The 13,229-nt window shown below is 34.9% G+C and overlaps 1 protein-coding gene across 3 annotated transcripts in view; it reads right to left on the bottom strand.

Annotated features, from left to right (window-relative positions):
• Positions 1 to 13,229, bottom strand: part of CSMD3 (CUB and Sushi multiple domains 3) — a 1,374,620-nt gene that overhangs the window by 508,404 nt on the left and 852,987 nt on the right. For all 3 annotated transcript variants that reach the window (XM_049854130.1, XM_049854131.1, XM_049854132.1), the window contains 2 exons: positions 5,726 to 5,908; positions 3,481 to 3,807 (listed from right to left, as the gene is read on the bottom strand). In XM_049854130.1, coding sequence (XP_049710087.1) covers positions 3,481 to 3,807; positions 5,726 to 5,908 — 510 coding nt within the window. The remainder of the gene's footprint in view (positions 1 to 3,480; positions 3,808 to 5,725; positions 5,909 to 13,229) is intronic.

Here is a 13,229-nt window from a genome sequence, read left to right as displayed (position 1 = left end):
ATCTGATGTCTTAAAAGCTTGCAAGCAAAAAAAAAAAAAAATTTTTTTTTTTTTTTTAAGCAGGCCACCTAATATGCATCTATTGGCCTTTAATAGACCACATGAACCACGGCCTCTTCTAGCCTGAGAACAGAAGAAATAGATGGTGCTCTGCTACCATTATCAGCTGTTCTGACCAGGAACACAATAGAAGGTCCTGGATTGAATGACAGAAAAATGTAGAACAAAACTCAAATCCCTAAAAAAAGACCAGACTTACTGGACTGACAGAGACTAGAGGAAAACCTGAGATTTTGCCCTAAGATACGCTTTTAACTGGGAATTGAAGCCACTCTGGGAGGTCAACTTTCAGCCAAATGACAGACTGACTTATAAAATAAATAACATCACCTGAGAGGAATGTACTCTTAAACAATCAACTGTACATGACCAGATGATCAACATTTACCCAATGCAAAGATGAGAAGGCAAGGAAGGGCAGGGAAGCTAGATAAAAATACAAAAACATAACGCAAATAATGAGAATGCTGACATATTTTCAAAATTGTACCCAATGTCACAGAACAATTGGTATAAAAATTGTTAAATAGGAACCTAATTTGCTATGTAAACTTTCACCTAAAACACAATAAAATATTCAAAAAATGAATAGCAGTGTAATGTAAATGGAAAGGTACTTAAAGTAGCAAAGTCTAAATGTGTAAAATACACTTTTGGGGTTTTTACAGTTTAATATTATTATACTCATATAGCATGGATAAAAATGCAGTTATTTAAATTTTCTCACTAATCATCACTGATATTGCTCATAAATTACATAATCTTATTTTTCATTCTTTTCATCAGGGTGACTAAACATGAAATATACATTTCTGAGTTAAACAGTACAAAAGGATATTTAAGGTAAATTCTAAATATATGAAATTTATTTTGTAGGCACAGTTATTTCTAATCATGGTTTTATTTTGTGCTTTAAAAAAAAAAAAAAAAAAAAAACTCGGTTTAAGCCTGGTTGCTCCTATGTGTAATGTTCAACTGATACATTTTCAGAAAAAAAAGAATCTCAGTAGTAAGCATTAAATGTAAGAATTTGCATATGATGGTTTAAATTATTTACTAGGGAAACACAATAGGGAGCTTGGAATTACATTTGCATAATACCCCAAAGGTACCATAAACATTAAAGTTCAAAATATTATGCATTGAAGAAAATTAAAATTGTAGATAAATCCATATATGTACCTATTTTTATACATAAAAAAAATTTTTTAAAAAAGACTCTCAGGTAAAGCAAACATTTTATACAGTAAGCCTCCGACACATGTCACAACTAATTTAACTTAAAGAAGACAAAAAAAAAAAAAAAAAATCTGTTGCCACTGAGTTGATTCCAACTCTTAGCGATCCTGTAAGATAGAGTGGAACTACCTCAATGGGTTTTGAAGGCTGTAATTTTTACGGGAGCAGGCTGCCACATCTTTCTCCCACGGGGCAGCTCGTAGGTTTGAACCACCAACCTTTTGGTTAGCAGCCGAGAGCTTTAACCATTGAGCCACCAACTTTAATGATATGCAATTACACTTTAACAACTTATTAGTGACAATATTCATCACTGCTAATGTCACTTTGAAAAGATAATTACTGCATTTTTTTACTAACTGACAAAACTCAACACTGAATGGGCCCACGTGGGGTGCAATTCTTTTTTAAATGGCAGCATGAAGAGCTGGAAACTAAATCCTATAGTTATATGACACAAATATTAACTCTTTAAGTTGGTAAATAACTAACAAGAGTATGGTGGCTTCAAGAAAAAGCAATAAAAATCATTCAGCATTCTATGGCTTCAGGTGAACATTTGCAAACAGAAGCATGTAAGTATATTAACCCACTAACATATTTTCTCCTCTGTGTGATTTATCTTTTAGCTATACTTACGCCACATTTTTTTAAACATGAAAATAATATTCACCTTCTTAAATAAAGGGACTCTCAGTAATAAACAGCCAACAAAACCAAACCTACTGCCATCAAGTCAATTTTGATCCCTAGCAGCCCTGTAATATAGAGTAGAATTGTCTCAGTGAGTTTCAAAGGCTGTAGTCTTTATGGAAGCAGACTGTCACATCTTTCACCTGCGGAGTGGCTGGTAGGTTCCAACTGCCAACCTTTAGGTTAGCAACCAAGTGCTTAACCACTGCGCTACCAAGGCTCCAAACAACAGCTAAGCAACCCTCAAAGAAATCTCAAATCTAGAAAAAAAAAAAAGAGCAATATAGCAAACATAAAAATCCAATATAAGATGTCAGCCTTATATTCAAAAGCTGAACAATAATAGCTCATGTTTATAGAGCATTTACTAGGTACTAAAGGGTTGGCAGTTCAAATTCACCAGGCGCTCCTTGGAAACTCAATGGGGCAGTTCTATTCTATCCTATAGGGTTGCTATGAGTCGGAATCAACTCCACGGTAGTGGGTTGGGTGGGTATGAGTTGGAAGGAAACTCTGGTGGCGTAGTGGTTAAGTGCTACCTCTGCTAACCGAAACGTCAGCGGTTCAAAACCACCAGGTGTTCCTTGGAAAATCTATTAGGCAGTTCTATTCAGTCCTATCGGGTTCCTATGAGTCAGAATTGACTCAACGGCAATGGGTTTTTATGAGTCGAAAACTACTCAAAAGCAACAGGCTTGGTTTTTGGTTGTGTAAAAAAAAAAAAAATTACTCTATGGAAACCCTGGTAGTATAGTGGTTAAGAGCTACAGCAGCTAACATAAAAGTTGGCAGTTCAAATCCACCAGGCACTCACTGGAAACCATGTGGGGCAGTTCCACTCTGTCCTATAACGTCCGACTATGAGTTGGAATCAACTCGACGGCAATGGATCTGGGTTTTTTTTTGGTTTTATGTACTCTCTGCTAAATACTTCACCTGCATCATTTAATTTATTGCTTACAGCCAACCAATGGGTTTTCCTGATGAAGAAACTGTGGCTCATATATAAAACCTAAAAATGTAGCAAAGCCAAGATTTGAAATTGTATAGTCTGACTTCAGAGCCAATACTCTTAATCACTAAGGCATTATTTTTCCCCACAGAGGCTTTGCTAAGTCAGCTCAGTGGTCTACTGCCCCAAAGCTAATGATTTCTTTCCCTGTCATGCTTCTGTAGTCTTATGCATTTTGTCTTTGGAATTATCAATCTGTTAGGTCATTATTTGTTTAAAGTAACTTATTGATTTATGAACATATTGAAAGAAAGATCTCTATGTTTGGATACCAATAACAGAGCAAAGTACATGGTATATAATAGGTTGAGTTTATGTATAGCAGGTCTCTCACAAAGAGAAATGGCACAATGCATGGCAACATATGGTCAGAAATCAAGGATGTTTCCTGCTCTGTGCAACAAGAAAGCATGATCCCTTTCTAGCTCTAATTTGTAGAACCATTTTACATGGAAAACAAAATAAAACAAACTTACTGTTATAAGTGATATTAAAGCCACGTCCTGACATTGAGTGGTCAGCTTGAAATTCTAATCGCAATATATGACTATTGCTGGTAAGATGGGAAGGCACCTCAGCCCCAGTAAATGTTCCAAGAATTGGGGAGTCTGGAGAGTCACCATCTTTAACAGCAAGGAAGTCAAACTGGGATTCCAGATCAAAGTCATTAAAAGAGAGGTGTATCCGGCTCCCTGGATCAGAGATTATCGTCCAGATGCAATTTAAGTTATTTCCATACCCTTCTGGGTAATCAGGAGAAAGAACTGTTCCCATTGGTGCAGTAAAGTTAGAGAGGCAAGGAACTGTAAAAAAAAAAAAAAAAAAAGATTATGAAATAGAGTAAATGTTTAAATGTAATAGTGACCTTTTTATCTTCTTCAATTATGATAATCAGCAGTTTGATAAAACAATATTAAACAACGTAAGCTGTCTTATGGAGCAGAAAAAATATTACCATTTTCACGTATTAGAAAGAATAAGCTTAAGACTATATGATTAAATATACACAAAAATGCAATTGGAGTAATAGCAGCATTTATTTTATATTTATCATGCTCATATTGGAGTGTTATACAAAGCTTTAGTCTCTGTGTTTAAAAAAGAATATAGGAGAAATGCATAGAGTTTTCCATAGAAAGTAATAATGCCATTAAATGATTGAAGATAAAAAATAGTATATAGACATTAACAGAACTGGGATCATGTAGCCCAGAGAAGACTTGGGTGGGGGTGGCAACTAGTTGAGTTTCATTCCTACCATGGACATGGAATTCTCTGATAGTTTATAACACATAAGGAAATGCATTAGCTTTTGAAATAGCCACAGCTGGCAGCTTGTATTTAGGTACTGGGAGATGAAGTACTCTACTCCACCCCCACATCTCCAGTTTTCTTTGGTTTAACTTAAAAGGTCCACATGGTTGAAAATTTAGAAAGAAGAGGAAGGATAAAGTAAAGAAAAGAAAAGAATCACTGAGAGGGAATCATAGTTAAAACAATGATACATTTTCCTTCTTTTTTTTTTGGTATGAACACTTGTGTGTTATTTTTCTGTCTTCCTTTTTTAACTACGCAACGTATACATTGTTGTTGTTGTTGTTGTTAGGTGCCGTCGGGTCAGCTCTGACTCATAGCGACCCTACGCACAAAAGACCGAAACATTGCGCAGTCCTGCATATACATTAAAAAAAAAAAAAATTATTTATTTATTACTTGAAAATGCTTGGTGTCTAATCACAGAAATCAACACTTTAAAAATTCTCATTTACTGCTTTAAAAATGTTAAATAATCAAACATTTTTAATGAAGAAAAAGGTATAAATTACAGCATATATTATAATTTAGACAAAATGGTTCTCAAAAGTAGGTCTCAAAAATGCTACTAAAAAAAAAAAAGCTTGTAAATATTAAAGTTTGTGACAATGCCTTTGAAGGGCATAAAGGATTTCACGAATGAAAGGTATTATCATTATATGTTGAATACAGATTAAAACACCTATATTTTAAAACCAGAAAATTATTTTCACTTTCATGATTATTGGCTTCTGTGTTGTCACATGTGAATATTTAAACCTAAAATAGAAAATGTTCAATACTACACGCACACCTGGTAACTTGTTTTTTTCGGTGATGAAGACAGTACTTAGTTGACCTAAAAGTGCATTAATAGATAATGTAAATTATGTTTTTTGTTGTTGTTGTTCAAGTTACATTGGAATGTTTAAATGTATTTGGAGAAATATATTGTTTTAATTCAAGCATATTGTATATCATAAACATTAATGAATTTCATTCTGTGCAATATAAAAAAAGTCACTTAAAGTGTGCATTGGTGTGAGCATCTAAAAACAAAAATAAGTGAATGCATAATACATAGAATATAAGTTTCAAATATTTTAAGTTTTTTTGACTGCAAATAAGCATATATGTATAATTTCCATAAGAAGTATGCTATGCATAAAGTGCAAAATTTCACAAATAAAGTGTTATAGGGACACATATATATTTTTTCCAACTACCAAGTGAACTATGTTAACTTTATTTAAATCTGTAATGAAATTTTAATTTGGCATAAGCACACTTGTTAAAGATAGTATCACAAAGTGCTACTCGTCCAAAAATAATTACACGGTTCCAACTCTTAGTAATTAATTACAAAAGCAATTATATGCAAGGACAGGGTAACATATGCTGTCTGGAATCAAAGCATTTGGTACTCACAGATACAGATGGGTATATTTGCAGACCATTGGTTATTCTCTTGACAAACAATGGATTTCTCTCCAATTAATTCAAACCCAAACTGGCATTCGAATCTTAAAACATCACGATTAGAAAATCCATCTCCTTCTCTAATTCCATATAAGGGTGTACCAGGATCTCCACAGCTTTCTTTCTCAATTTCTGTAAAAATGTAAGACAAAAGTCACCTTTGCAGGGTTGCAGGCATATAATATTGATTCTATCGGTTTAGTAGATATACACTCTTTGCAGCTGAGATATTTCAGAGCAAATGTGAATACCTTCTTCAATCATAATGTTTTTCTTTTTTCACTCTTATGGACATGATTTGCTGAAATTATACTTAGGGAGCAATTAGTATATGTCTCTCATTTTGTAGATGGGGAACCCGAGGTCATTAGAGCTGATAAGGTTGCCAGAGGCCAAGTAGGATCATGAAAAGATCTCTGATATTCTGTCTGTACTACAAACACACACACACACGTTTTCCCCAAATCCAAAAGACTTTTTTCAATTCTTGTAATCTGTACATGATACAGTAAATCCTTTGACTGTAACCAGGATATGTGGAAACATTCTCTGCCTTGATGTTCCTACAGTAGTAAACACATTTAACACTGGATATACCAGTCTCTCTGGCAGTTGTCGGTTGGAGTATTTCCTCCAATTAGATAAAAAACAAAACAAAACATAAATAACTTCTTGAGGGCAGGACTCAATTTTGCTTTCCAAATTACCCAGTTATGTCTTCAGTAAATGTGTATTGGATGAACTGAGTTGAAGGAGATCGAAAAAAATAAAAATTCTCTCTTAAAAGCACATTCAAATACCCTTTTAAAGCATACCCCCCCCCAAAAAAACAAATATCTGAAACCTTCATTGTGAAGATACGAATGTCAGTAATAAATTATTGTGGTCATTGCTTTTGGTTTTTAAGTTTCACAAAACTGAATTAATACAGTTTTCTTTAGACAAACAATAGCAAAAATAAATAAGTAGATAAAAATTTTGAAAAGAAAACTGGAGGATAAAGTTGTAACATTTACTGACACTCCAACATTCACAGTCCTGGAAATCTACTGGTATGTGTCTTTCCCACGTCTTTACCTATGATTTTATATTTACACACACACACATACTTATAATATGCAGTGTTATAACATTTGTATGTGTGGCTATATATACATATATATATATATATACATACACCAACCAGTGTGTTTCAGGGATTTTTTTTTTTTTTTTTTTATCATTCTTGCATCCTTAGAGGAAACTGTAGGTGGTTATAATGATTTATTCAATACACTAGAGATTTGATTTGGTATTTTATTTAGTTTTATATATGCTTATAAGTAGCATTGGTCTACATATATTTTTTATTTTCCTATTCCTATCCAAATTTAATTTCAAAGAAAGAGTTTAGTAATTTCCCACCTTTTTCTAGTCTTTGGATCTAAACCGAAAAATTGGATTCTTGAGTGTTAGAACTCAATTAAAAAGCTGACTGAGTCTGTTACAATTTTAAGACAGGTATCTATCATTTCAATTTCTTTCACTATTTTTCAATTGAACTTTTTGACCAATATTTACAACTATTATACATTAGAGAAGTAAATTTTTCCAAGGTTTGCCAGATTAGCTGTTTAATGGTGACAGAATTGTGTTACAGTATTCTAAAATATCTCCTTTATAAATATACCATAAATCTTTTTTACTCTTAATGTCATTTATTTGTGTTTAGTTTCCTGTTTTTCTCGTTCATACTTACAGAGTTGCTAAATCTATTAGTCTGTTCTAAAAACCAGCTTTTGTTTTTTGTTGATCATTTCAGTGTTTTGATATTATTTAAACATGTTTTCTTTTTATCTTTTTTAGATTCCATTTTCAACCCTCTTTGTATTATTTTTCTGTTCTTTTTCTAGCTTCTTGGATGGAAATATTAGTTTATTTTCAGCCTTTCTTGTTTCCTATAAAAAACAAATTTAAGTCTATAAATTTCCTTTAGGATGCTGCTTTGATATTGACGGAAACCCTGGTGGTGTAGTGGTTAAGAGCTACGGCTGCTAACCAATAGGTTGGAAGTTTGAGTCCACCAGGTGCTCCTTGGAAACTATATGATGCAGTTCTCCTCTGGGCCATAGGGTCGCTATGAGTAGGAATCGACTCTTCAGCAATGGGTTTGGTTTTATTTTTCTTTTTGATATTGACAGCTTTTATTGTTCACTTCTAAATAGTTTTAGTTTCTATTTTGATTTCCTCTTTAACTCAAATAATTTTAAAGCATGTTTTTAAATTTATGGGTTGGGACTATAATTTTGTTGCTGATCCCTAATGCTGTTTTTTTGGTATTCAATATATGTATATACAAGTCCTACAGTGGGTAAGTCAGTGAATTATATTCAATTCAATTTGTTATAGTTGTCAAATTGATATTATATATATTCTTAAATATTTTTTGACTACTTGCTCTGTCAGTTTCTAAAAGGAGTGTGTTGAGGTTCCAAACTGTGTGTGAATTTTGCCACCTTTCTTTACAGTTGAATCAAGTTTACATATCTTACACCATCATTGACCGTGTTTTTATGCAAATACTGTGCACCTTCCTTTGCCAACCATGCCCTCCCCCCGGAGGTATTTTTATAAGTGTGATATGCTATTTTTTTTCAGCAACATGTAAAAATAATTGATACTATGGTGCTTATGAAAATACTTTGTGGGGGGGAGGGCAAGATTGGCAAACAAAGAAAGAAGGCATGAGTTACTTGCATAAAAATACAGTAGTCATTCAATTTATCCAGCAAATTTATTGAGCACCTTTGATATGCCAGATGCTGCCTTAGGTATTTGGGGCACATCACTGAATAAATAGACAATGATTCCTGCCTTCCAAGAGCGTATATCCCACTAGGTCAAAGAACTGAAACAATAAATCAATATCGTATGTTAGAAGACAATAAACGCTATGGGAGAAAAAGAAGGTCTAGTAGGGAACAGGGGAGCTGAAGTGTTAGGTGGTGGTTACTGAAAGAAAATTCCTCACCTGAAAATCTCAAATCTTCAAAATACTAAGGTATAGTATTATAACTCAAAATTAATTTTTCCTATAATTCAAAATTAGGATTCCTCAATATGAGTTATAATTCAAAATTAATATTTTCCATTTTGAAAATATTCTTCCCTGGTCTTTTTTCCATCCTGTATTCCTGATGAGAAATGTAATACCAAACTGATTTTCATATCTTGTAATTAATCTGTTCCCTGTCTCCCTTATTACCTTCCCATAAGTCAGGATTCTTCTTTCAAACTTTCAATATAATTTAACTAGGTATTGGTTTTTAAATCAATTTATTCTAATTAGTAATTGATGGAGTTCTTCAATAAAATAGCTTTTTTTGAGAAAACCCTCAAATAGATGTTTTATTTGCTTTCTTCTCTGTAACTATGCCAGCCTTGCATGCATTCCCTATTTTGACCTTCAGCCTCCCACCTTGGGCTTCTTTCTTCTAATGTCAGAATCCCGTTGTACTTCTCTCCTCCATGTAAGTTCTTGCCTTTTTTGATCTGGAATTCAATTAACTTTTGTTGCCCTCATCCTCAGCCAGGGAGGCCTCCATATTGATAACTGCATTAAACTCCCATTCCATGTCTGGACATTTTGCTTTGCAACTGAAATACTCCCCAGCGAGGCAATTTCTGCTGCATTTCTCAGAATGGTCACTGGATTCTAACCAGAGACTTGTGGGTCTAATGCACAATAGCTTCCTATGAAGAAGCTGCAGTAACAGCGCCCTGTGGTGGCACTTGTTTATGAAATTCTCAGCTTACCTTTATTTTCCATATATATTTTATATGTTTATTTATTTTCATATATTTATTTATTTTAGGATCCCATACAGGCTCCAAACAACTGAGATTTATCTTCCAGTCATTACAATCATTGGTATATTTCCATATGTTTTCTATCAACTTTGGGTAAGTGTTGACTATGAGTTCTTAGTTTACATCTTGAAACCACATTTTTTTCTCCTCTAATATATCATTCTTAATATACATATATGGGTATAACTTAAAACCTGCAGTACTCTGTAACACAGATAGATAAACATTATTCAGTAATTAAAATAAGCACACACCTAATCAGGGCTTTTGAAATTATTGCTACACAAGAGGCAAAACTGATATCCAAACAAATAATTGATATTCAATACATAAGTGCTACAGTAGAGATTTGCACCTCCAGTTATCCAGATTTGACATCAGGGATCACTGGAAGCTTAATCTTCTCCAGCAGCTTCCCTAAGGGGCTGGAAAACAGTCTGGAATTGTGGATAACTTAATGCCTCAGGGGTGAACATTGACCATCAAGAGCAGGAGATAGAAAGAAGATCAGTAGATAAACTGCTCACTCTTCCTCGCCAGCAAGAGATGGTTCCAAAGTACAGCTGATCCATGTGGCCCACAAGGCCTAGCAATCAGCTGTGGCAAGCTCAGTAAAACACTGTCTTATTATTGTTATTCCTACTGCCCTGTTTACATCTCTTTATCCCTCGTTGCTGTACTGGAATTGCATGTCTGCAATAAAGTAGTAGCCTAAACACTTCGTCTTACTTAGTGTCTGTTTTCTAAGGAACTAAGGGTAAGATAAGTGACTTATCAATGGCAAACAAGCAATTAGACAAGGTAAGAGACCAGGGTATCTAAAGGATGTAAATATAGTGATACCCAGGCACATAAGAACATCAGCTACCCTTTATTGATTAACTATTATTTGCCAAGAAGTTTCCTAAATACTATACCTATTCTAACTCATTTGAATTCTTACTATAATGCTGTTAGTTAGACACTATTATTTTACTTTAATAGATAAAAAAAATGAGATCTTGAGAGGCTGGACAAGGACATATATGTAGAAATAGCTCAACATGGATTCTATTCAACACTTTCCTGATTCCAATGCTTTTTTTTTTTTTTTTTTTTCTGACTGTTCCATGCTTCTGAGAGAAAGGATGGAAAGAAACACTGTGGATTCAAGTACTGGAATAATTAAGGAAGAGAGAAGGATGAACTTGAGTCCAGTATTGGAAGGGAAAGGGTAATAACACTAATTTTAAGAGAATTTTTCCTCTTTGATGTTTCAGCACACAAATCCTACCTCTGTACAGTGCCAGGGTGATTTTTAAACTACTCAGAAATCTTCAAGTTCCTTACCATAGGAGGCCATTTGTGACCTAAAACTTCTCTGCCTCTCCAGTCTCGTCTCCCACCTATGTATCAAAGGTCTGTGGGTGGCACAAATGGTTAAGTACCTGACTATTAGACAAAAGTTTGGTGGTTCAAATCCACCCAGAGTCACCTCAGAATATAGGCCTGACAATCTGTTTTGAAAGGTCACAATCCTAAAAACCCTATAAAGCAGTTCTACTCTGCACACAGGGGTCACCATGAGTTGGAATCGACTCAACAGCAACAACAACTTAAGTATCAGGCATTTTGAGATACTTGCCATACCCTTTGGGATCGACATGCCCTTAGTGCCATCTTTTCTATCAAGAAAGAAGGCATCCTCCCAGCATCTAAAACCTGGTAAAATACATAGTCATCTCTCAAGGTGAAACGTTATCACAAAGTCAGCCCTGAGTTGAAAGCACATTAGTTGTTAATTTATCAGGGCTGCTATAGGTCTTTGGCCTACCTACATTGACCCATATATTTTATTATCATTTATTTATTTATCCATCTGTCTTTTCTCATTAATTTTTATTTATCTTTGCATTTCAAGTGTCTATACACATGACTCCAACAAACATATATCATTCACTATGTGCCAGACAAAGTTATAAGCACTAGTTGCATTTAATCCTGACAGTCCTATGAGGACCCAAAGAGGTAAAATAACTTGCCTAAAGTCACACAGCCTTCAGGATGAGTTATACCTCAATATAAATGAAACAAAAATCTTCTCAACTGGACCAATAAGCAACATCATGATAAGCAGAAAAAATGCTGAAGTTGTCAAAGATTTCATTTTACTAAGATCTACAATCAATGCCTATGGATGCAGCACTCAAGAAATTAAATGGCATATTGCATTGGGCAAATCTGCTGCAATGGACCTCTTTAAAGTGTTGAAAAGCAAAGATGTCACATTAAGGACTAAGGTGCACCTGAGCCAAGCCATGGTGTTTTCAATCACATTATATGCATGTGAAAGCTGGACAATGAATAAGGAAGATCAAAGAGGAATTGATGCCTTTGAATTATGGTGTTGGTAAATAATACTGAATATACCACGTACTGCCAAAAGAATGAACAAATCTGCCTTGGAGGGAGTACACCCAGAACCCTCCTTAGAGGCAAGGATGGTAAGACTTCATCTCACATACTTTGGACATGTTATCATGAGGGATCAGTCCCTGGAGAAGGATAACATGCTTCTTAGAGGATCAGCGAAAGAGAGGAAGACCCTCAACGAGATGAATTGATACAGTGGCTGCAACAATGGGCTTAAGCATAAAAATGATTGTGAGCATTGAGCAAGATTGGGCAGTGTTTGTTCTGTTGTACATAGGGTTGCTATGAGTCAAAACCAACTCAAAGGCACCTAAAAATAACAACAAAGTCACACAAATTATTAGTGGCAGAGCTGGGATTTGAGCCCAGTCAGTGTGGTTCCAAAAATATGTGTTCTCAAGCAATACACTGTGCATCTCAGAGCCTAATATTCAAGAAATGGTTGTGGAATGAATAATGGAGGAAGGAAGGCAGAAAAGAGTTTGCATACAAGTTTGTAGTTCTCCTAATAAACAATATATGCAAACACAAATCCCCACAGTTATAGAGAAGCTATGTATATAGGAAATCACAGAATTCCATATATTCCAGTGATATTTTTTTAACAATTTTAATTTTATTGTTTTCTTGTAATCAAAGGATATGAAACTTGGGTACCTTTGGTTTATCTCTCCAGATCTATTCTCCACCCTTCTCTACTCTGCTTCTTTCCCACAGGGTTAGGGGAAGGTGGATAGGGCTGCCTCGCATGGATACATATTAACCAGGCTCCTGTGTTGTCTTCCTGGGGGTAGGGGTGTGGGGAGTCAGATGACTGGCAGTATTGGCAGGAGACTGGGGTGATGAGGCCAAGAGGGAATCTGGTAGGGTATTTTGCCCCAACTCTTTCTCTTCCTGTTCACCATGGGTTGGTTGTGTACCTCTACTGGAAACAAAACACAATTCCTGTTAGGCACCCTTATCCATGCAACTGTTCTCTGAGTGTTATGGTTATCATTCCTGGCAGTGGTAAAGACTTCCTGTCCTTACTAGCCAGGGATACCTTACAACCCCTTGTTAGTCTTCTTTTGCCCTGCTCACATATACCCAGTGTGAATGTGTCATGTGTTTTCTGCAGGGTTTCTGATTGATGCAAAGTAAATTACAATTGCAATCCCAATTCAACATGAAAGAATTCAGTTGCTAGCCCACT

Source organism: Elephas maximus, chromosome 15, assembly GCF_024166365.1.
Source record: "Elephas maximus indicus isolate mEleMax1 chromosome 15, mEleMax1 primary haplotype, whole genome shotgun sequence".
Lineage (NCBI taxonomy): Eukaryota > Metazoa > Chordata > Mammalia > Proboscidea > Elephantidae > Elephas > Elephas maximus.
The sequence above is the reverse complement of the archived record's forward strand: the minus strand, read 5'-3'. Positions and strand labels throughout refer to the sequence as shown.